Here is a 26,505-nt window from a genome sequence, read left to right as displayed (position 1 = left end):
CATTTCTCTCCAACTCAGGAACACAAAAAAATTATTTTCCTTTTATTTCTCTTCTTTTCTTTAATAACTTTCTTTTCTCTTCTCTTCTTTTTCTTTTGTTAAAGTCGGGAACGAGGCGTAAGTTTTTATTATTAAAGTTTAATTAATTTATAATGGTTGTTCTCTCGGGTGTTATATATATATATATATATATATATATATATATATATATATATATATATATAACTTTTGGTGATAATTATTCAAAATGTAACCTTTTTTTTTTTTTTTTTTTTTTTTTTTTTTTTTTTTTTTTTTGCACTTTCGTATTAAGATAATTATTTTTTGAGAATTTGATTTTGCAAACCACTAATTAATTAGCAAAAATTCCCAGACTTTGAGCATTGCCAATTATTTGTATTTTTGAAAAAAGAAATAATAATATTCGGCTACTTTCACGAATTTACATCTAATTATACACATAGGATTGATTAATGTGGCGAAAGAGCACCATAACTTCGCACTAGAGGAGCCGGTGCGGTTGACGGAGTAGCCCATTGAACGTTGGAGGGCTCCAACTGATTACCAGAATACCCTTTGGAGCAAGGTATATATGTGAGAAATTTTTTATCGGTGCAAGAAGGTTGAAGATTCGAGAAGAAATTATCACAATCGGCTTTCGACCTTTGATTCGGGAGATACGAAATGCAGTTCATCTTCACATCAAGAATTCCTTTCTTGATCAGTTCCCGGCACTTTGGCCCAACCTGACTGATATAATTATATGATACAGTGAAATTCAATAGATTCGGCAGGCTGCACACCGATTCCGGCACAATCCGGTAGAACTTATTGTGGGCCAGGTTCAGAAGCTCCATTTTCTCCAAGCACTGAAGCGAGTGTGGGATTAGACCCGTTAGATCGTTGAATCCAACATCGAACACCGTGGATTTCCTCAAAAGTCCGATCTCATACGGCAAACAACCGGTTAACTGGTTGTTCAAGAAAAGAACCTCGAGTAGGGTGTTGGAAGCTCGACCAATACTCCGAGGGATTCCACCGACGAATTTGTTGTTAGCTAGGCTTAAATAAAGCGCTGTGGTCGACCAAAGGTTTCCGGGGAGTGTTTGCTTGAAATTGTTGTTGTTGATGAAGAGCAAGTCGAGGCCGAGAAGGAAGACTTGTGGAGGAACAACGCCAAAAAAGGTGTTGAACCTGAGGTCGAGGAATACTAACTTCTTGGCTTGGAGGACTTGGTAGGGGAAGTTGCCGGATAATTTGTTGTTACTGAGGTCAAGTTCGTATAAGTAGCGGAGTGTGCCGATATCTTCGGGGATGGAGCCGATGAAGTTATTGGAATTTGCATGGAAAAATGCGAGATCTTTCAAACCGCTTAGGAATTCAGTGAGGGTTAGATTTGGTCCATACAAATTCCTGTTATTGAAGTTGACACCGGAGATGGTCTTTAGGTTAACATCTGGTACGATGTCGCAAATGAACCCTTTGTAATCACCGCAAATATTGTTTCCCTCCCATGTTTTCGTAATGCCTGTGGGATCAATTGTTACTTTCCTTTTGAAGGCTTGGATTACGTCATAGTATCGTCGTAGTAGCACGCTCTCGAAAGCACCTGCTGGTGATGGCCCATGTGGTGGTTTTGGTGATGGTGGATGTGTTGATGTTGGCGATGGTTGTGGAATTGGTGATGGTGGAGGTGGTGTTGGTGGACATGGAGGGGGAGGTGGAGGTGGAGGAGGACATTCTTGATATTCCGGCCGTGGCCATGGAGACGCAGCACCACCAGCACCTATGATTATCTCAAGTGTTTCTCTAGGAGTAACAGCTTCGCCATTAATAGCAAAGAGATGAGTGATGCAAATCAAGAGTAGAATTGCATGAAGGCCGCCCATCTCTGATCCGAAGAAGTTGATCAGTGGAATCAAAAAGGATAACGAATCTTGATTAAATAATAGAGTCACGGGCATCATATTGATGTAAATTAAACTTGTCTATTTCCTCATTTGTTTCCCGAAATGTATAGTTTACTAAAAATGCCAATTCGCCAGCCATAAAGTATTGGTTCCGCCAATAACCTAGCAAACAAACAACCCTTACAATTTAATTTGAAAGTTCACGAATGAAGGTATCATTTGACTTTAAGAGTTGAATTATTTCTTCATTGTTGATTAATTCTTTTCTAAGTTGATGGTGACTCAACGGACCAATTTTTTAAAAACCGGTTTGAACTGGCCGGTCGAACCGGTTGGACCGGGAATCGGAAAAGAGAGTGGTTCAATTATCATCGGTTTTATGTCTATTTCTGAACCAGATCGAACCGGTTGGTTTATATGAAAATCCGGTTGAACCGGTTCAAATAAACTGATTGAACCGGTTAAATTTAATAAAAACACATGGAATTGAAACCTTTTGCATAATAAACTTTGATAGTTTTTTCATATTTATTAAAAAATTTCTGAATAAAAACACATGATAAATGTTATTAAACTTTTGGATGCGTTTATATTTATATAGGACTTTATTTCATTTTTAATGCACGTGGATTGATGTAAAATTTATTGTTTTGAGTTATTTTAACGTATTTAGACTGATCTATAACTTGTTTTCATGTGTATTTTAATGTTTGAACTCGTGGACATCAAATTCTTGATTTGTATATGCATGTATGTGTATGAAAATACGAAAAAAATATAAAAATTATAGAAACTAGTTACTCAGCGGTTGAACCAATTAAATTGGTTGAACCGGAAACCAATAAGCATACCGGTTCAACTAAAAAACGGTTTTTAAAACATTGCTACGGACATTGGTCTTGCCATGCTCCCCATAGGGGTGATATATATGCTAATATTGATATTAATAACGGTTTAAAATTAACCGTTATATTGACAGTTTTACATAGAACCCATTAATCCTAGTGTAACTTTATCATTGTTGTATAGATCTAATAGAGAAAAGAATTTTGAACAAATTGATGAAGTAAAATGTATATATATTAACAAAAATAGATGATGGTGAGTGGTGAGTCAATCAAGAGGCACACATGTGGGCTACGGCTTGATGATATGTTTCATCTAGCTATTAAAATTGACCATGATTTTAAGTATCTATACTTTTGAGAATTACCAAGCATCCCCTATAATATAACAAAGTTTATGCTTGTGTCCGTTACGCTTGATACATACGAGTACATATCACTATATAAGACAAACTGTCTCATGCATGTAAGTACGAATCATGTATTATGAGACGTACAAATATGTGCAATTAATCCATATCGTACTTGACCCACGCTAGCATGTATGATATAAATTGTGCTTGATACATACAACTATGTATTTGACACATTTTGTCTTTAATTCATATTATATTTCCCAAATTGCATGTAATTCTTTAAATTCATTTAAAAAAAATGAGAATTTATATAAATAAAACTGTAAGAAACAGGAATTAGATAATACAAGAAGGAGGATAACTTCATAAAATTCCTCGTAACACATACACTACATTTAAAAGTATTCCTAGAAAACATTAATGAGTGTTTCCAACTCATATCATTGATGCTTCTAAGCCCACACACTTTGTGGCTTGCTACCCAAATCTGTAAACACATGGAAATAATATCTACCAGACAATAAGTATGGTGAGTTATAATATAATACAACATACAATATAATCGTACATAAATTCATATAGTTCTGATAGCTAGCTAGCCACATGAATGACCAGGCATTTATACATATACATGTAGACAACTAACCGGTCTACATAATCTTTCAATGTTTCCATGCAAGACTCTAGCACTCTCTATCTTAGGGTCCCTTCTTCTTACTCATTACATACTTGTTCTCTTAACATTATGAAAACATAACATACTGAATCCAACATATCACAAGCTACAAATGATGTAATCTACATTTACATACACATCTCCATATGCTTTGACATGAATCTACATCACATTATCAAACTCTAAAAAGGCAGTATAACTCACATCTTGTAGTGGAATAACAACCTACTTCCAACTTCTCCAAAGCTTCTCTTCAAGGGCTCCAGTTCCTTCTTTGCCACAACCTATGACATTCACACACATAAATCCCCTTTATATATGTCTTAATCCATTAAGACATCAATGGAGATTTTAGCCAAAAACTCATAATTTGGGTAAAACTCAAACTTGACAATCCTTTGTACAAGTACTTGATAAAATACTCCACCTATGATTTTACACACCTAACCTAACTAGATCCTATCACAAAAATACCATTTCATCATTTTCCATTTATAGGGTTTCAAATCCTAGAATCAAAACATGGATTTTAATTGATAAAGTTCCATAAAAACCATGAATTAAGCTTCCGAACTCATAATCAAACATTAGTAACAAGTTAACCAAGACTAATCTTGCATAACAAGCTCAAACTCGGAACCACGCCGTGGTGAAGGCTTCACCATGTCGTGATTGCTTAAAAGACTCCGCGGCCGACTCCATTCAACGTCATGGCCACCGTTCCTCCATAACAACCTACTATGTCCACCATGGCATGGTGCCGATACTCCACGCCATGGTGCAATATACATTGCCTACGACTTACGGCGGAAAAACACCCAAATCACTTGTAACGTCTTCATTTTCATAGCAAAATTTTCATTTTTATTTATCCAATTAAATCAGTGTATAATTAATTTATACGAAAGACATGATGTCGATGCTTGTGTAAAATGAAACCTTTTCCTTCTCACGATCCGAAGAAGCACCTGAAAATATTTATAATGAACTAGGTATGTACGAAACTTAGTGAGTTCTCCAAACTACCATGTACCACAGTACATATACAACGCATACATATAAGGGCCTTGAACATAAAGTTGGTCCACCCCTTGGCCTTCAACATAAAGCTAGTCCTCCCTTTTGGCCTTAAACATAAAGTTGGTCCACCCCTTGGCCTTCAACATAAAGATAGTCTGCCCTCACCTCCCTACATAATATATCAACATATATAGTAGACAAGCAAATAAACCATCCAACACAACAGAAAACTAACTAAACTAGTCTAATTGTCTAATAGCGTACATGTTGAAGATTGATTCAAAGTTTCTCAAGAAAATATTAACTCTCCTAACTGGTCTTTGTAACTACTAAAATTCTTTCAAATTTTCTGCATTTACTTAAGTCCTTCCATATTTCCAACTTTTACTTTTTAGTTGTAAAACTTTACTATTTATAGTTGCCTTCTATTCTCTTCTATTTATCAATAACATCATTAGAGTTCTCCTACATTTCTTTTTCATTCTATTAAGCTCCAATATTTTCATATCAGAGCTTGGTCACTTATCCAAGTCTCAAGCGGTGACTCTCAAATGGCACAAGTTAGCAGCAACACTATTAGCATGTGACAACCACAAATTCATGTCTTCAAAGGGGAGTCCTATGAATTCTGGAGCACCAAAATGAAGACCCTTTCCAAGTCACAAGACTTATGGGAATTTTTTGAAGCAAGTTATGCAGAGGCAAGTACATATGAAGCCCGTCAAAAATACAATTAGAAGAAAGATGATTAAGCTTTTTTCGTTATTCAACATGCAATAGATGAGACCATCTTCCCTAGAATTACTGCAACAGTCACATCAAAGGAAGCATGGGATATCCTCAAGACTGAATACTAAGGATCAACCAAAGTTATCACAGTCAAACTGCAATCCTTGAGAAGACAATTTAAGACTTTAAACATGAGGCAAATGATATAGTACAAGAATATCTAGCAAAAACAACAACCATAGTGACACCGATGCGTGCCAACGAAGACAAGATTTCTGATGAAATTGTGGTGGCCAAAGTTCTGAGGAGTTTACTAGTCAAGTTCAATCGCGTGGTGGCAATAATCCAAGAATCAAAGGACTTGAAGATTTGTACCATTGATAAGTTAATAGGGTCACTACAAGCGCATGGGGTAAGAATCAACAAGAATCAGACGCAAGAAGAAGAACAAGCCTTTCAAATCCAAGGGGAGCAAAAAAGGTTTTATGGTAGTAGACGAAGAGCAAGAGCATCATCATTTTGAGGCCGTAAACGAGGCAGATCACGGGGAGCAGTGGTTCAATGTGACTAATATGGAAATCTTGGTCATAAGGAAGAAGACTGTTAGGCAAAGCAAGGTCAAAAAAATATATATAAAAGAAGAATATTTTGAATAAGATGATTGTCTATTCATGACCTATGCAAACCAAGCTAGCCCAAAGAAGGATATATGGTACTTACGCAGCGCCTGTTCAAACCATATAACATGTGCACGTGAAAATTTCAAGAATATGGATGAATTGGAAAAATCATGTTTCAAACTACGTGATGATAAAGTTGTAACCATAGAAGGAACATGAACTATCATTATAAGCATACAATGAAAAGAAATTTTTTTCAATGATGTACACTTTGCTTCAGGACTCGCTGATAACCTGATAAGTGTGGGACAGTTGATTGGAAATGGTCTCAAGGTTGAGTTTGATGATAACACATGTATGGTGAAGAAGAAAAATGGTGAAATTGTTCTTTATTCAAGGATAATAGGAAACAAATGTTTCCTGTAGAATTTTCTCACAAAGCTGGTTACATGATGTTGAACAGTAGGGTTGATGAATTGAAACTTTGGCATTGCAGATACGGGCACCTACATGAAAAAGGATTAAATTTGCTATAAAATAAGCAAATGGTAAATGTATTAATTGCCATACATGATTCAAAACATGTATGTGAAGGATGTGTTCTAGGAAAGCAATCATAAAGGTCTTTTCCAAAGGGTAAGGCAAGACGAACAACAAAGAAACTGGAATTAGTGTGTGGTTACATTTGCGGTTCAATGAAGAACGAATCTCACCCAGGCAATAAGTATTTCTTGCTATTCATTGATGAGTTTATCTGTATCTATTGGGTATATTTCATTAGAACAAAATATGATGCCTTAGAACACTTTAAGATATTCAAAGCTCGTGTTGAAAAACAAGGAAATACTACAATAAAGACTCTAAGGACTGATAGAGGGGGAGAATTCATGTAATCGGAATTCATCACCCTATGTGAAAAAGAAGGGATAAGAAGAGATATGATAGCTCCACATACCCTAAAGCAAAATGGGATTATAGAGAGAAAGAATCAAACCATTGAGGAGATGGGTTGATCAATGTTGAACACAAGCAAGCTACCTGATGTTTATTGGGCTGAAGTTATTGCTACCGATGTATACCTAATCAACATCTCTCCTATAAAATTCGTATGGAACAGAACACCATTCGAATCATGGTATGAATTCAAGCCTACAGTTGCCCATTTATGTGTTATTGGCTATGCATGTTATGCATTACTCACAACTTACACACATAAGCTAGAAGACAAGTCCAAGAAAGATGTTTTTGTGGGATACTATACACAATCAAAGGCCTATTGTCACAACTAGCATTTTAGGGCTAGGAAATTTTGTTCAGGTGTAACTAACTTTCGGTGTATCTTGTAACCTTAAGTAAGATGTTATACATATTTTTCATTCAAAAACAACTATTCAAATCAAAACTCATGCGTGAAGCTCCAAACCTTATTTAATGTACTACATTCACTCGATTTTGGGTTGTAACCCTAACTTCCCTGTTTAAACTCTTATTGGACAGGGATCCTCTTATTGGGCCTAATGGACCAATAAACCCTCAACTTGATTCTTTTGGGCTAAGAAACCTCATTTAGGCCCTAGTTGGACCCACATTCAATAAGCAATAGCATTTTGGGCCATAAGACTCATCATGGGCCTCATTGGGTTGAAAACCCATTCCTTTTATCATTTTGGGCCATGAACACATATGTGGGCCCAATGGGCCGAAAAATATTGATTGGGCCGAAGTATTATCGGTTAATAAATACCCAATCCAAGCCCAATACTTCTTTTCTTTTCCTCCCATCTCCAATCCGTGGGTTTAGTAAAAATAAAAAAAGATGGTGATTACTAAGGTGACAACTCACTAATAATCACCAAATAACAATGTCATTATCTAACATGCCTCCATGCACCAACTTATGACCACCATGCAAAAACCACACCACCTCCTCCATCCTCTTCTTATTCTCGGCCCATCTACCCTCCATTTCCAACTTCATTTCATTTCTAAATTCTCTCTAAACTCTCAAGAACTCTCTCACTTTTACCTCTTCAAAATTCATGAGTGTGTGTGTGTTTAAGAAGATCACTTTAAGAATCACACTTGTGGTAAGATCATATAAACGTGTAACGACCCAATTTTCATGTCCAAAAATTTAATTTTTAAATCAATACTTTGGAAAGCATTTGTGAATAAACATCGTTTGATCATATCATTTCATAAACATATTTCGTGTCTGAAAACCAAAACATAAAACAACCATAGTGCCAGAGTACAAAATCCCAGAATAAATCATGGTGCGGAAAACAATGTGCGTGTAGGATGTGCAGCTACCGCGCCAGCTCCTTCCCCTTCGATGAAGAGGTACTTGAAAGCAAAACTATAAACTGTAAGAACGAAGCTTAGTGAGTTACTCCATCGTACCACATACCATAAATCTACATAACATACAAATACTGTCAGGCATATCTGGGTGCCCGACCTACCCCTTCGGTCCTTTCGACCGGATACTGCCTAGCATATCTGGGTGCTGGCCTCCCCTTCGGTCCTTTCGACCAGATACTGCCTAGCATATCTGGGTGCTAGACTCCCCTTCGGTCCTTTCAACCGAATATTGGGGACTATTTCACCCCTCTACTACTACCACATAATATGTATCACATAATCACATTCGATCTAACATAACTGGGCATGACTACCCCTTCGGCCCTGTCGATCGATGATCTCGGGGACTATCTCCCCTACCGCTACTAGCATATAACATATCGTACTGGCTCATATCATAACAGATAATAGCAAACCCAGATGATATCACAAAGAACATCATCTAACATACGTCTCCTACTGGTGGGCCGACATTGTGGCCTTAGACCCACCGCTACTGGAAGGCAACTCACCACGAAGTAGCTGCTGATCTGTGCGGGAATCCTCTGACTGCTGCCGCTGCTGCTCTGGAAATCCTCCGGCTATAATTCCCACAAAACACTTAGTCATACACTGCTAACTATACTTAGGGTAAAATGACCATTTTACCCCTGACCAAGTCCAAGTCCAAGTCAAATTCAACTTCTAGTTGACCTGACTCGTCGAGTTGGTTCGCCAACTCGTCGAGTCCCTATCCTTCCATTTGACCCTATACCAGTCTCTACTCGTCGAGTTAGGCGATGACTCGACGAGTTTTCCTTCTACTTGAACATCGACTGAATCTTCATCCGACTAGTCGAGTTGTATGAACAACTCGTCGAGTTCATTTCCAACTGATACACATGTGCTGTCCTTGACTCGCCGAGTTATATGAACAACTCGTCGAGTTCATCTTCATCCATAAGAAGATTGCCTTGGACTCGGCGAGTCCCATGAATTTCCAGGACAATGGCTTAATCCGGAACGTTGGGTCACTCCCCAGGACTCCTTAAAACCTTTCCACACTCAACTGGGTCCTTTTGACCCTCAACTGATATGGGGCAGAAACCTTGGACTCGTCGAGTCCAAGAATGGACTCGTTGATTCGGTCACATCCCCTCACTAAAACTTCGATTTTTGATGTACAACCCTTGATCAAAAGATGGATCTATGCTTCTACAATCGATCTAGCACGTAAACTGACAACCTTTACGTGCTTGGATGGGACTTTGAGCTTAAAAGGTCCTAAAACAAGCTCTTACAATGCATGGGGTCTCCTTTGAGTGCACAAGCCACTCCTTTCTGACTTGTAACCCCTCTAAGGACCTAGATCTGAAACATCAACCCCAAACCATGCTTGCAATCCTGGTTGGTGACCAAAATGGCTTAGAAAAGCCCTAAAACTCCACAAAATGGGATCTATCAAAAGAACAAACAAGGTATAGACTTTATACCTTCTGTAGATTGCAAATGATGCTCAAATTCGGATCCCTCTAGCCTCCTCTTGATCCTTCAAGCTTTTCCTTCCTTCCTTGGATCACAAAACACCAAAATCACTCCAAATGCCTTAGATTGCTTCAATAACGGCTAGGGTTTGCTATGGGGGTCTTCTGGGAGCAAATGGGATGAAGGAGGCCGACTTAAGGTGTTTAATTAGGGTGCAAACCCTCTGGTTAAGGTTTTTGTTCAGACAGGGCCTATTCGCCGAGTTCAGGACCTGACTCATCGAGTCGACAGCTTAAACCCCGCGTCTCATCCCGCTTCTACTTGGCGAGTTGGTCCTTCAACTCGCCGAGTCCAAGGCCAAAATACAAAAATATTAAGAAAGAATATGTACCAAGAACCAGGTGCTAAAAACTCAACTTGAATTATTCCATTTTGTGTTAAGGATTTACTCTCATAACTACCTTTATTTCGTGTTTAAGCTTCCTAGAACTTCCTAAGTTCGAAACTCTTCCCAAAGGAACACTCCAAGGCCGAAAACACCTTCATTCTCATTCATTTCTTCATCAAAAACTGATCCATCATCCAAGGTGAGCTTCATAACCCCTTGTTTTAGGTTTTACTATGTTTTGGGGGAGAATACAAGTTGGTTTTGTGTTAGATCTAAGTGTTTATGCATGTATGTGTGTATATTTATATTATATGCTGTGAATATGCTATGAAAGCTTGTTAAACTTTCATAAAACTCGAAATACCTACCAAATCATCATAATGTTAGTAAAAAAAGATATTTGAAGTGACTTTACAAAATGTTGAAAAGTCTTAACATGCAAAAGTTACTAGAAAAACAAAGAAATAATACAAAAGGGCCATTTTTGACAAATAAACAACAAGTGAGCCCTTAATGATAACTCACGATTTTAAGAGGACCAAAAGAGTCATTTTGATAAAAATGGGTTTTTATGACATTCACGGTTTTGTAGGGGTCAAAAGTGTTATTTTTGACAAAAATAGGCTTCTTTTGGGCCTTCACGATTTTAATGGGCTAAAATGGTCATTTCTCATAAAAGGGGCTTATTTGGAAATTCACGGTTTCATGGGCTTAAAATGTAATTTTTTGGCCTTAATGGACTTAAAATGTCATTTTCATCATAATGGGACTTATTTGCAAACTTTCGGTTTTATTGGGCTTAAAATGTCATTTAAAATGAAAATGGGCCTTTATTGTAAATTTTTGGTTTTTGTGGGCCAAATAATTAGATTTTGACAAATGCAGGCCTTTATTGAGAAATCTTGATTACTTGGGCCAAAAATATTATTTCTATGAAAAATGGGCCGTTTATGTCATTTTTAGCACAAATCGGACTAAAACAATCATTTTCATAATAAATGGGCTCCTTATGACATTTTACTTGAATTCGGCTTGACCCACCCATAACATGCTTATTGGGCTTGTTATACTCATTACTTGTTTTTAGGCCTTGTACATTCATTTCATGTTTATTGGGCCTTAAACATCTATTTACATGCTTATTTGGCCTTGTATATTCGTTTCATGTTTATTAGGCTTTAAACATCTATTTACATGCTTATTGGGTCTTGTACATTCATTTCATGGTTATTGGGCCTTAAACACCTATTTACATGCTTATTGGGCCTTACGACACATTTTATACTAATCGGGTTAATAACAATAAATACTTGACATTTTGATAAAAACAAATGATATTTTATCACCATTGTTTTGTAATCAAACACCTACTCGAAACATTATTTTAAAGAGGTAAATAATGTGATACACTGTTCGTGTAAATTTGGTTAAGGCTCTTGTGAGACGCGTTTTCAACCGTACCTACCTAGTGTACAACCCTAAGTCCTGTAGTTATAACCAAAGTCTCCCGGAGGAGAGCGAGAGTTTGTGTATAAATCTATACGGGGTTGAAAACCCCACACATGAGCTGTTCGCTATAGCTAGACTAGGCCAGTCAAGGGTGAAAAATGTCTTACCTTAAACAAGCGACGCCTAAAGAACTTCATGACAGGCAGACCAGTCATATCAAACATGGTTATAACGATTCACATAAAGATTAACAAACAATGTAAATTTTTACGGAATGCATATATTATACTCATGATACATTGTACGGATTATACATTTATTATTACACTACTCGGGTCTTAGGGTACTAAGACCACAACTCTTTTACAAGCAGAAAATATTGGATTTTCTGAAACACTGATTTTATATAATGTCAAAAACAAGAACACACATGCTTTAATATTAGATTTGAAACAAAACCCTCTAACCATTTTCAACAGAAAATATCAGATATTCTGGTGTTTACAAAATGATACAAAAGTTTTTCATACAAACATGCTTATGAACTCACCAACAGTATATATGTTGACATTTTCAAAATAACTTGTATTCTCTGGGAATCGTTAAGCAGGCTGGTCATCAAGAACACGTGGATTTTGTTGTATGTTTGTTATCATCATACATTAAATATTTGGAATGTAATTTGTAAACCAACACACTTATGTAAACTATGATGGTTTTTATATTTCATGTGTGATGATGATGTTGTCTGTGATTCAACTATATACACTGTGATGATATTGCAAGATGAAGTCACCCGCCCCTGGACGTTTCCACCATTCTGGTTCGAGGGTGTGACACCTATAGACTCTTTGATCCTATAGACAAGAAAATTATTGTTAGTAGGGATGTATTCTTCGAAGAATATGTGATTTATGACACCACACAAGAGCAATTCAGTACATTAATTCAAACTGAGTTACTTGAGGAAGAAAAAGTTCATGATCAAGCACCGATTACTCAAATCAATTAATCAAATATCTCATCCTCGAGTTCAAGTTCCTCGCATGGAGTATCTTCACAAGTTACTCCTCCAAGATCAAACACGGCGTCTCCTAGCAGCATATCACCAACAACAACACCACTTAAAACTCCAGCATTAGCATATATATATATATATATATATATATATATATATATATATATATATATATATATATATATATATGAAAGCACGCTGACACTATTTGAGAGTGATTCTATATAAACGAATGTTTCTCTTCAAGATGATATATGGAGAAGAGCAATATTGGAGGAAGAGATTGCTGCTGTTAAAAAGAACAATACTTGGGAACTCGTGGAACTACTATCTGATAAGCACCCTGTATCACTAAAATGGGTATTCAAAACTAAGTTCAAAGCTACTGGGAGTGTAAAAAAACACAAAGCCAAACTAGTCACTCGAGGTTTTATGCAAGAACAAGGTGTGGATTATGATGAGAGGTTCTTACCGGTGGAAAGGATAGAAACCATACGATTGATCATCGCATTATGAGCACAAAGAGAGTGAGAATTCTATCAATTTGATGTTAAGTTGGCTTTCTTGAATGGAGATCTTAAATAGGAAGTCTTTGTTCAACAACTAGAAGGATTCATAGTAACTGGACAAGAGGAGAAGGCATACAAGTTACGAAAGGCTTTGTATGGGCTCAACCAGGTCCCACGCTCATGGTATAGCGAAATTGACAGTTTCTTCTTGGAAAATGGCTTCACGAAAAGTCCTAATGTTCCCACTATGTACTACAAGAATCAAGGCATAGAAAATTTCATGTTGATTAGTCTCTATGTAGATGACATGATATACACAGGGCACTCAATGAAACTCATACAACAGTTCAAAGAGGAAATGATGAGAAGCTTTGAGATGAATGATATCGGAAGGTTACATTATATTCTTGGTATTGAAGTAAAACAAACCAGCAAGGGTATTTTTATTGCACAAGAGAGATATGCCATAGAGTTGTTAAAGGATCTCCATGTAGTGAATGAAGAACCCATTGCAAAACCTATGAGTACAAATGAAAAGATTGTAAGTTATGACGGTACATGAATGGGATAACCCTAGATGTACAGGAGCATAGTTGGTAGACTAATATATCGTACACATACAAGACCAGACATAAGCTATGCTGTTGGTGTGGTCTCAAAGTTCATGCAGTCACCTACCAAACACCATTTTAGAGCAGTAAAAAGGATCATTCGTTATGTTTCATGCACCAAGCATTATGGAATATAAAATATGAATTAAATGAAACTGTTGTTGGAAGGATTTATAGACAGTGACTGGGCAGGGTAACAAGAAAATAGAAGGACCACAACTGGAAACTGCTTCATTGTGGGAATTGGAATGATCTCATGGTTACCAAAGAAGCTAGAAGGCATTATCTACAGTAGAGGCTGAATATGTGGCAGCCTCAATCACAACATGTCAAGCAATCTGGTTTAGAAAACTTATGAATGATATCATGCAAGAGCAAATTGAAGCAACCATGATCTACCATGATAATCAATCTGCGATTGCAATGACATAAAATGATGTCATGCATGGACATACCAAGCACATAGAAATTAAGCATCATTTCATAAGAAAGCTAGTAGCAAATGAAAGCATCAAGTTGAAGTTTTGGAGAACTAAAGAATAAGCATACTTGTTTACCAAATCTCTTCCAGCAGTCTATTTTGAATATCTTCAGGCAAAGATCAGTGTTGGTACCTTTGAATCAAAGGGGAGTGTTGAAGATTGATTCAAAGTTTCTTAGGAAAATAATAACTCTCGTGACTGGTCTTAGTAACTAAAACTCTTTCAGTTTTTCTGCATTTACTTAAGTCATTCCATATTTCAAGCGTTTACTTTACAGCTATAAAACTCTACTATTTGTAGCTACCTTCTGTTCTCTTTTGTTAATCAATAACATCACAAGAGTTCTCCTAGACTTCTTTTTCATTCCGGTAAGATCGAACAGTACAACAGTGCAACTACATCCTAACATACAGAGGCTATATACTGTTGTGTATAGTATATTGAGAAAACTCACCTGATTGAGGTGGAAGATCCTCAAGCTAGCACCTGGGATATTGCTTTAGCTTATCCCTTTTTAAACAACCTAAGTACAAATATTATTGTGCTTCATTATTTGTTTGTATTTATAATATTTCCTGGATTCCTCAACAATCCCATGAATACATTGAGATTTATCAAATAAGGAACAACCATGTAAGATCATATTGGAGGTAGGGTCAATTTCTTATACAAAGTATACTATTTGGGAAACCTAGTTTAAACACCTCACTAAATCTATCATAAATATCATTCTTGTAAGTAGATCAATCAATATCATGATTGAAATTACTGATAAATCTTATTTATAAATTCATAATAACGATTATAAATATAAATATAAGTTACTTAAAAGCATAGTAAATGCAACTTAACTTACAAAAATTTCTAGTGAACAGTCAGAAAGTTGTGGGCAGAATCTCAACCCGAACACATCTATTCTTTCAGGCTCTCTGGCACTCTAGAGCTCCGTTACCGACCCATAAAAGCTCCTAAAATCGGATCTAGAGAAATTGGGAGGTTTTGAGATATGGATTATGTGATGAAAATCGTTGAAAACAAAGAGTATATACAGACTGCAGATGAGGAGTGCCATGCACCAGATAGAGGCGTGTTGCGCCTTTATTTGGTGTGTTCGGATGCTTATGGTGCCACGTGTTAGGTTACAATTCGTCCATGTCATGTTGTCGCTCGCCATCTCTAACCATGCCATGTGTCAACACATGGCGGTGCCATATGTCTGCCTTTTATCATGCCACATTGTCTTGTCGGCTAGAGAGTTTAGCTCTCTCTTTGCCACCTGTCATACTGTAGTATTGCCACGTCACTCTCAATAGCATTTTTTTCAAATCTTCAAACAACCATAACATTCACATACGGTCTCTAGTTTCGACGTTCTTTATATCCCCGAAATCCTCTCGACGAGCAATACAACTTTCCTTTAGGTCTTAACAGCTAATCTTCACTCCATTTTAAATTCATATTGTATAGACCTTACACTGTTGAAGTCCAAGAGAAAATCATAACTCTTTCATACGAACATCGTTCTAGACAGTCTCTATATTGACATATTAATTTTTACAAGATATTCAACTCTCATTTAGATTGATTTTGCTAACAATCAACAAGTTTATATTTCAATTTCTATGTCGCATACTGATGTATTGTATCGCATCGAAACTTTCAAAAATCATAACTTCCTCATACAAAGTTTGATTTGGACATTCTTTTATATGCATACTTGTTGGGTTGAAGATTCGCTTATGTATTGCGTCATTGGGCTCGGCTGTTAGTCCATTTGTTTTGTGCTTCGGTTTGGGCATGTCCAACCGTGAGCTTGCTAGGTTTACTATATAAAGATATGCTTGCATGCATATTAGGTTAACGCTTTAGAGAATAACGATAGCTTTGCAGATTTCTTTGTCGTTCTTGTAAACCTCCAACCCTCTACAGTTGATGTTCTTGATCGAGCTCTTCTGAGGGTTATTTTATAATCATTCGACACGTTTGATTCATTCTTGAGTTGTTCTTTATTTTGCGTTCGTTCTTGCTGTTTAATATTTATTTACCTGTTTAAGATCTAATCGATCTTGAAGATTAAGTTTTTAATCTCATCAATTGGTATCAGAGCGTAAGGGTGAAATGTTTCCTCTAAACCTCAAACCCATCAAAGGAAACCCAGCTATATGTCTGTTATCAAAAGCACAATCTGACGAAAGCTGGTTGTGGCACCGAAGACTCTCTCATCTCAACTTTAAAGATATCAACAAACTTGTCACTGGAGGTCATGTTCGAGGTCTTCCATTGCTCAAGTTCGACAGAGATCATTTGTGTGTTGCATGCGAAATGGGGAAGCAGAGTCGTCAAAGTCATCCATCCATAATTAACACAAAAGTTGTTGAACCACTCGAATTACTTCATATTGATTTGTGTGATCCATCATCTATTGAAATCATCGGTGGTAGCAAGTATATTCTTGTTATTGTTGATGACTTTTCGCGATTTACATGGGTGTTCTTTCTAAAGCTCAAATCTGAAGCGACTCATAAGCTGAAAGTGTTCATCAAGTAGATTGAAGTACAGCTCAAGAAGGTCGTTCGCAACATCAGGAGCGACAACGGTCTGGAATTCAAAAACAGAGAATTTGAAGAGTTTCTGGCAGAAAAGGGAATTAGTCACAACTTCTCAGCTCCCTACACACCTCAACAGAACGGAATTGTCGAAAGACGAAACCGATCTTTGTGTGAAGCTGCCCGAACAATGCTAAGTTTCGCTTCCTTACCTCTTTATTTTTGGGCTGATGCTATTTCTGCTGCTTGTTTTACATAGAACAGGTCATATCTTAACAAGCGATTCACGCTCACACCCTATGAGATTCTCAACAACAGGAAGCCCAATGTGAAATTTTTCCACGTGTTCGGCTCACGGTGTTTCATCTTTAACTCTAAAGAACACCGCAACAAGTTCGATGTCAAAGCCGACGAGGGAATCTTTCTGGGCTACTCTCTCACTTCCAAGGCATACAGAGTTCTAAACAAGCGTTCGAGAAAAATCGAAGAGACTTATTACGTAACTTTCGACGATATCTATGTCAAAAAGTTACAGGCCAAAGAAGACACAGTAGGGGAAATCTTTCCTCAAACTGGCCAAGTCACAGTCTCGATCGCTAATCTATTCGAGAAGTTTATGGAGCTATTTGATGAACCAGAGAAAGCTACTCTCTCAGAAGCAAGCGCAGCAGACAACAAGGTAGACCATATGAAGCAAATTGTCGAAGAAGCTGCCAGAAGAATGAACGAAGGAGGATCGAATTCTGATGAACCTCCATCCAACGATGCTTCAGTCGAGGGGGAGCCAAGCTCACATGTGGAGGGGGAGCCAATCTCTCCAACTGCTCCCGAAAGTCCAACTCCAACCGAAAGTACTTCTCCAACCGAAAGTGCTTCACCAACCGAAGGTGCATCAACGCCTGAATCCCAAGCACCACAAGAAACCTCTGAACCTCAAGTTTCTCAAAGCATTCCAGAAAGCTCATCTATCGAGGGGGAGCAAGCTGATATGTCACTCGACTACGAAAGCCAATCTGAGCCAGAAGAAATGATCAATGCTGAACTGGACCCAACCTTTGATCCAAACTACCCTCCTCTTACCAAATGGACCAGAGATCATCCTATCTCTCAAGTTGTTGGTGATGTTTCTGAAAAGGTTCTAACCCGATCACAACTCAAGGCAAAACAGACATCCTTATTTTCCAAAGTTGAATTTTGCATGTTTAACTCATTCGTATCAAAAGTTGAACCGAAGACAGTTAACAGTGCTCTCGATCACTCCGATTGGGTTCAAGCGATGCAAGACGAACTGAACGAATTTGAAAGGAACAAAGTCTGGCGCCTCATTCCAACTCCTCCAGATGCCTCGGTTGTTGGTCTCAAATGGGTCTTTAGGAATAAAATGGACAAGGAAGGGAACGTTATAAGGAACAAAGCTCGTCTGGTTGTAAAAGGATATTGTCAGGAGGAAGGGATTGATTATGAAGAGACTTTCGCTCCTGTAGCTAGGCTGGAATCTGTAAGAATATTTCTTGCTTATGCTGCCCACAAAAACTTTGAAGTTTTCCAAATGGACGTCAAGTGTGCATTTCTTAATGGAGAACTCGAAGAAACAGTGTATGTGGAGCAACCTCCTGGGTTCGTGAACGAAAAATATCCAAATCATTGCTACATTCTGGATAAAGCTGTGTATGGACTCAAACAAGCTCCGAGAGCCTGGTATGAAACGCTAACTAAATTCTTAAAGATGTCCAAATTCAAACAAGGTTCGGTTAACCCAACCTTCTTTCACAAAAAGGAAGGTAACCACCTTATGATCGTTCAAATTTATGTTGATGATATCATCTTTGGCTCAACGAATCCCAGCCTAACAGCTGAATTCAGAAAGCTGATGGAGACTAAATTTGAAATGAGCTCAATGGGTCCTATTAACTTTTTCCTTGGTTTAAATATTAGACAGGGACCCGAAGGCATCTTTATCAATCAGGAAGCTTACACGAAGACTCTCCTAGAAAAGTTTGGTATGATGGGAGACTCCAAAGTCAAAGTCCCAATGGCATTCGGCACCAAGCTAACTCCATCCCTAGACAAACCGGCTGTTGATATCACGCTCTATCGTCAAATGATAGGCTCATTAATGTATCTTACTGCTAGCAGGCCTGACATCATGTTTTCTGTGTGTTACTGTGCTCGATTTCAGGCAAACCCACGCGAGCTTCACATGCTTGCAGTGAAGAACATTCTACGATATCTTAAGGGAACTGCCTCCTTAGGTCTATGGTATCCTTCCAACTCAGGCTTCTTCGTTCAAGCCTACTCAGATGCAGACCTTGGAGGATGTGGACTCGACAGAAAAAGCACCACTGGCGGCTGTCAATTCCTTGACGGGAAGTTGGTTAGCTGGCAATCCAAGAAACAAACGTGCGTGTCGTTGTCTACTGCCGAAGCTGAATACATAGCCGCTGCATCCTGCACCTCCCAAGTGATTTGGATCCAGAGTCAACTTCGAGACTATGGGTCTCAATATGAAGAAGATCCCACTATATTGTGACTCTGAAAGTGCAATTAGGATCTGTCATAACCCAGTGCAACACTCTAAAACCAAACACATAGCACTGAGGTATCACTTCATCAAAGATCATGTGGAAGATGGAAATGTTGAAGTACACTTTGTAAGAACCACTGATCAACTGGCTGACGTCTTTACCAAAGCTCTTCCTGAAGCATCATTCAACAGAATTTTACAAGGGCTAGGTATGATGGAATCAGAGTCAGTACCTCAAACTATCTCTCAACCTCAAACGTAAGAAGCGAAATTGACCGAACGTTCAGGTTCGGTTAAATAATCTGACTCGCTCATCACCCCAAAGGTAGTTTTCTTGGTTGTATATTTCATGTACAAAGTTGTTTCTCTTATTGTCAAAAGTATTTTCTTATTGCAAGCTTAAATTCCTTGGTTTCTTAAAATTTTCCAAAACCGAAACCTACCGAAGGTTCGGGTTCGGTTTTTCAAAATTTTCTTTAACCGAAACCAACCGAACGCTCGGGTTCGGTTTTTCAAAATTTTCTTAAACCGAAACCAACCGAACGCTCGGGTTCGGTTTTTCAAAATTTTCTTAAACCGAAACCAACTGAACGCTCGGGTTCGGTTTTTCAAATTTTTCTCAACCGAAACCAACCGAACGTTCGGGTTCGGTTACCAATTTTTTCAAAGTTTTTTTTTACTCTTTCTAAGTCTTATTTTTTTCTTGTTTAATTTTTTTAATTATTATTTTCTTTTCTTTTATTTTTATTTTATCTATCTAAAACTCCAAAAATATTTTCTTATTTTTTATGTGTTCGTTCGTTTATGGGGATATAATTGTTGGATTACTTAAGTGTCCCTAGAAGTATGCTGCTGTATGTGTCCCAAGCCTCATAAGATTCTGAATAATATCCTTCATGACTTGGTATAAACAAACCTTGTCTTCCCAATTCGGCTATCAAATTTATTCTAATCGTGAGCTACCTCACTCTCTTCTCACATGAGATAAGAGTTGTTCTGCTTGGTCCTTATTTTTGCAGCAGAGGTACTTTAATTTCTTACACCATCTCCATTACAATTCTCCATTACATTCGTTTCATCAACGTAACCCTTGAGACTCTCAGAAATTACCACTGAGGTTTATGGTTACACAACAACTGTGTTTATGATCTCAGTTTCGTGCCACTACGAACTGAGTGAAACCCAAAATTCAACACCAAATCTGAATTGACGGTGAACAATTAAATTGCTCAGGTTTTCACCATAGAATTGACGGATGTATCTAACTGAAATCTCAAATTTTTATTTTGTGTGATACCTATGAAATTGTTAAACACCATAACATTTCTTCCCTTGGGATCCAGTTTTTATTTTTTGTTGAGATTTTATATTTTCCAAGCTATTTAAAATTAATTCCTACCTACTTGTTCAACAGACTACACCGGTCTCACAAGTACTTTGTTCACTTTCTTTCTTATGTCAAGATTAGAATTGTTGAATCAAAGCGAAAGCCACCCTTAAGTAGCCTAATTAAAAGAAGCCTTTCAACATTTCTTAATAAATGTTTGATTGTCATTCAACGGGAAACCACATAAACACTTTAAGGTCTTTCTTGATCTTGAAGGAAGAGATTCGTGCCCGGGATCATTTGTTTCGTGTCATTTAATGACATCACATTTATTCCTAAAAAGAGTTGCTTTATTTCTTTTCTTTTTTACACTCCTAGCACGAAAATCTTTGATTTTTCAAAATTCCGTTACTAATAATTACAGGCTGTATTATTGCTTTGGTGGTTAATTCTCAAGTTGTGGTCAAAAATCATCCACGTGGGCAATTAATTCAAAAGATGCCATTTCGAAGATAAGATAAAGGGTTGCTGACTCAGGCGGGAGATCAAAGGATTAAATTTCAAACGACGGTTAAAAAGGGCACGCGTGTGAATTTGAAACGCCCATTCTTTTACTGACATCATAGACGCGTGTGCGAATTTCAAGCGGCTCCTTTCTGGCACTTAAAGGCGCGTGTGGATTTGAAACGGTTTGTTCTGAAACGGCGCTTGTTGGGCGGCGTGTTCCTAGGAATCTGACACTCTCTCTCCTACGTGATCATCGCATGCCTTAACTATCACACATCTGTCATTCCGGAAAACCTTTTCGTATTTCCATAGAGGATTTGAAACGATTTTTCTCTCTCCTTTCAACCACTATAAAAGGTAGTCTCCACTCCCATTTACCTCTTTACTGCATCCGAATTTCCAAGAGAGCAAAAACTCCCAAAAGCTTTACTGTTCATCTTCTTCTTCCTACCTTCAACAATGGCAGAATCATCTTCAGTCCATGCCACCTCACACATCTTTCCCATTCGCCCTCACCAGTGTTTGGTGATTGACGTAAACCCTCTGGCGTACGATTCTTATATGTCGCCGATCATCGAGTGCCTGAAGTACTCACCAATCGCTCCAGCTCTTTCTAGGGTTGAGTCGGTGCCCATGGAGATTCTATCACAGGTGTATGCGACTGCACACTACGACAAAGCAGTCGAGCGGGTGTTCTTCGAGGTTGCTGATCACAAGACCTCCATTTCTCGACAACGTTTTGGTACACTGCTAGGGTTGGCTGCTGACCCATCTAGAATTAATCCGGAGACGATTCCGATTGGGCATCTTTACAACATGTTTTATAACATGGGGTACACGGAGGCGCTCACCTCCGTCGCGAAGTTCAAGAAATCCTGCTTGCCGCCACAGTGGAACGACATGTTTACAGTCCTCTTCAAGGGCTTATCTGAACGGAGCTCAGGATCCGATGGTTCTAGTCGACTGTTCTTGTCGATTATGTATGACGTTTACAACGGAGTCAATCTTGACTATGGGTCTGTTCTCTGGCAACAGCTCATCCAGAGCCTCTCTTCTTCATCACGACATTCTGAGGTGTCGTATGCCCGGTTCTGGATTCTCATTACCAAATGGGCGATGGCTAAATTTGATATTCCCACTGCTGCTGGTGCATCGATGTCTTCGATCGGTACTTTTCATACCACGAAGATCATCGTCTCTGATGCATCCAAGTTTTCTTTCATTGGCTCTATTCCGGAGACAATGTACGGCGATGTTCCGTCTGACAGCAGAATCATTCGGACTGTCAAGGAGTTCAAGGCATCTGGACCTAGGCAACTCACACAGGAAATGCTCAAATCCATCCACGATGCTGACAAACCTGTTAGGGGCAAAAAGGCGGAAAAAGGGAAGCAAGTGACCAAACCTGCTAAAGGTCCTTCTCCCAGGAAGAGGAAACAAACCAAACCTGCACAGTCCCCACAACCGAAGAGAAGGAAGACTCAACCGAAGCGAAAGCTTGTCATCGCTTCTTCTTCAAGTGACTCAGAAGGCGAAACCCCTCCCAGAGGCAACACCCCACCCCGATCACCTACCCCAGACATGGAAATTCATGTCTCACCAGTTCCTTCACCTCCTCAAACCATCCTTACTTCCATTCCCACCATAAAGCCCGCTACCACCATCCCTAAAACCTCTTTCACTATACCACCACCCATTTTCACAGATACCACTACAACAACTGCAAAGGTTACAACCAATGTATCTGATACGGGGGTTCATACCGATGCAACCGAAACTCCACCTGTAACCGAACCTCCTCAAACCGAAACCCAGCATACAACCGAACCTACCCATACTCAACAACCAACCGAAACTACCCCAACCTCCACTCAACCTGAACCTACACAAACCACCACACCCCCAACTTCACCACCCCCAACATCTCTAGATCATGCCTCTGATGGAGATAATCCTTTCCTTGGAGGGGAAAATATGACCTACGATTCGGTCTACTTTAGTCCGTTTCAGGTTCAAAGTGACGATGAGGACGATGCTCCAGTAACAAAGAAGCATCTAAAGGAGCTAAACGAGAAAGTTGATTTGCTTCTTGCGTCATCCACCAACACTCAGTCCTCTCTTTCTGAATCCGCTCTTCAGAAGATTGTTGATGCCTTTTCCAGGGCTCAGCATGATTCTGTCGCTTCAGCCACTGCCGCCATAGACGCCTCCACAAAAGCATGTGAGGCTGCGACCGCAAAAGTCAATAAACTATTCACTAACGCCTCTTCCCTGTTGAAGTCCTTACAGGAGAGCGCTAACGCAACAAAGACAACATTGGAACCAATCGTTCAACAATTGGCCACGTTCGTCTCGACGGAGTTACAGTCGTTCGCTAACCTTCGCCAATCCATAAGCGACGACAACTCGGCCCTTCGTGCCTCCATTGATGAGCGCCTCGCTAAACTGCAAAAAGATCTCGCTGCCGAAAACTCATTAATGGACGTTTTGGCAAGCAAAACCACCGCCCTTAAGGTCAAGAGCAATCAGCTTTCAAACTATCAGCAACAGATTGAAGCTCTTCGATCCGAACGGGAGGTTATAAAAACATGTGTTTCGGATGTACACGCTGCCCTATCCAACATCCTGGAAGCACACGATCCGATTCTTAATCATTTGGTGAGGCGAACCCTTGCTGAAAAACTTACTCCTGCCATGGACCTTCTCAGCAAAATCGAAGGCTTACCTAGTTTCGTGTCCAATCCGAAACAAGGGGGAGAAGGGAAGTCCGGATCGAAACCACCTCCTTCCTCAACAGCTGCTCACACAACCGAACCACCTCCGACTGGTCAAACTTCGGGTTCGGGTGTGAAGGATAAAGGAAAGAACATAGCTGAGGAAGAAGATGAAGATGATAAGGAAACCATTGCTGACTTCCTTAAACGCAAAAACAGTCGCAATGTGGAAAATGATAATGTTCGTGTGGCGCGCGAAGCTGAAGAAGCCGAACGCAAGAAGAAAGAAGCCCACGATCTCCTCGAGAGCAGGAAGACTCTTTTCCCTGCTTGGACTCGGGAGAGAATGATTAAGGAGGCCATAGATACTCCTAGCATCCTATGGCTCGAACCGATGATATCCTTCGACTGCAATAATTCTGTCGATTCGCAGTTCGATATGCCGTTGAGTCGAAAGGCGTTCATCTTCCACGCCTTCTCCAACATTTATGAATTCCCTCATCCGAATCCTGAGGTCGATAGGGAGCTTATCGAGTTCTATATGAAGGCCGCTCAACCGCAGTACCAAACATGGAGCGCTCAGAAGATCGTTAATGTTCGGGTCTTAAAGCCTTATACCGAAGGGAGATTCATCAACTTTCGGTTCAGGGTGATTAGAGGGTCTGCTAGAACCGAACATCTTATATCCCTGGCAGATCTACCGAACCTAAACCCTCATGATTGGATCGTTTTGCACAACATCCTTTTGACGAATGAAGCCGAATATGGTCCAATTATAGACCATCTCAAGAGGATGATTGTTTGTTACATCATGGAGGTAGCCTTAATGGATCAGGAGATTGCCACAGTCTTCAAGAAGAAACTGAAGATAGCTCCTATGGGATCGGCTAGTGATCTCAATCAAATGAAGATGGGCAAGATCGACCTGAGACGTAATTCGGTCATGTTCACTAGAGCAGAAGGACAGAAATGTCTCTTTGCTTTGGCGGATAAACATCTTTACACCAATGCTTGTCTTGAGCATGTTTTGTCGATTATCCGTAGGTGTAAAGAGAATGCAGCAGACGATGTCAAGTACTTCAACGACATGATCCAATGGTACATCAGATTCAGACAGACGATACTTGCTCTTATCTCTCGTCTGTTTCAGACTGTCAAGAAGAAGGTACCTGGTGCTGCTGCTGGCCCAAGTAACAAGTGAAGATCTTGCTCCAATTGACGCAAAGGGGGAGATTGTTGGGTTGAAGATTCGCTTATGTATTGCGTCATTGGGCTCGGCTGTTAGTCCATTTGTTTTGTGCTCCGGTTTGGTCCTGTCCAACCGTGAGCTTGCTAGGTTTACTATATAAAGATATGCTTGCATGCATATTAGGTTAACGCTTTAGAGAATAACGATAGCTTTGCAGATTTCTTTATCGTTCTTGTAAACCTCCAACCCTATACAGTTGATGTTCTTGATCGAGCTCTTCTGAGGGTTATTTTATAATCATTCGACACGTTTGATTCATTCTTGAGTTGTTCTTTATTTTGCGTTCGTTCTTGCTTTTTAATATTTATTTACCTGTTTAAGATCTAATCGATCTTCAAGATTAAGTTTTTAATCTCATCAATACTTTTGCTTTTGCGATTACTCTGAATTTAATTTAGATTACTTAGGCTAATAAGAAAGCTATCTTCGATTCACTTTTTACAACACACTTTGTCATATAGGGCTGAACACGAAACTTCGAAGAATCATAACTTCTTCATACGAAGTAAGATTTAGGTGTTCTATATATCTACGAAAATCGTATTCACATCTACTACACAATTATGATGATTATTTTGGCTAAAAGGTAATATATATATACTTTGAAATTTATAAACAAATGGTTATATTAAATTCTACTAAAGAGTGAAAATGGGGTATTACAACTCTCCCTTAGAAAGATTTCATCCCTGAAATCCTACTCCTAGTTAACCCAGATGTCAGCTTATTGAGTTATTGAGATCAACTTGTGATCTAGCCAACGTTTTCGCATTTATATTCCTCATAGAACTCTGTTTTCTAAATTGGACATACTCTTGAACTCTTCGCGAGGTCTTCTAAACCGGGAATTCATTGGTCTACACTTGCAAACTTTATACTCTATAACGGACAATCTCCTTCAAACAAAAAATGTCGATCTGCTCATTTGATTAGGAACACTACCGATTCATTATAAAGTGATTAATTGGGGGAAATTTATCTATGACATCCTACCAGAATTCACTTTTCGTAATATGCCTCTACAAAAGGCACTATGGTTTATCGTTCTAAATCGGTATCTTATGACATCTTTCGATGGTACACTCTTAAACCACACACGAACCTAGATTGCAAGTGGTTTCTCTACCTAGTTTAGATGTTCCAACATGATGAAACTTAACCCAAGCTGCTGTAACGGGTTAACTGGTTTGAAAACTA

At 38.8% G+C, this 26,505-nt stretch overlaps 1 protein-coding gene across 1 annotated transcript; it reads right to left on the bottom strand.

Moving 5' to 3' along the window:
* Nucleotides 1-375: 375 nt before the first annotated feature.
* On the bottom strand, nt 376-2,057 carry LOC111877397 (uncharacterized protein At4g06744). The gene has a single exon (XM_023873928.3). It carries the CDS (start codon nt 1,965-1,967, stop codon nt 471-473), a length of 1,497 nt encoding a protein of 498 aa, XP_023729696.1. The 5' UTR covers nt 1,968-2,057; the 3' UTR covers nt 376-470.
* Nucleotides 2,058-26,505: the final 24,448 nt, after the last annotated feature.

This window comes from Lactuca sativa, chromosome 5 (genome assembly GCF_002870075.4).
Source record: "Lactuca sativa cultivar Salinas chromosome 5, Lsat_Salinas_v11, whole genome shotgun sequence".
In the NCBI taxonomy this organism is placed as follows: Eukaryota; Viridiplantae; Streptophyta; class Magnoliopsida; order Asterales; family Asteraceae; genus Lactuca; species Lactuca sativa.
Note: the sequence above shows the minus strand (reverse complement) of the source record. Positions and strands in the feature narration are given on the sequence as shown.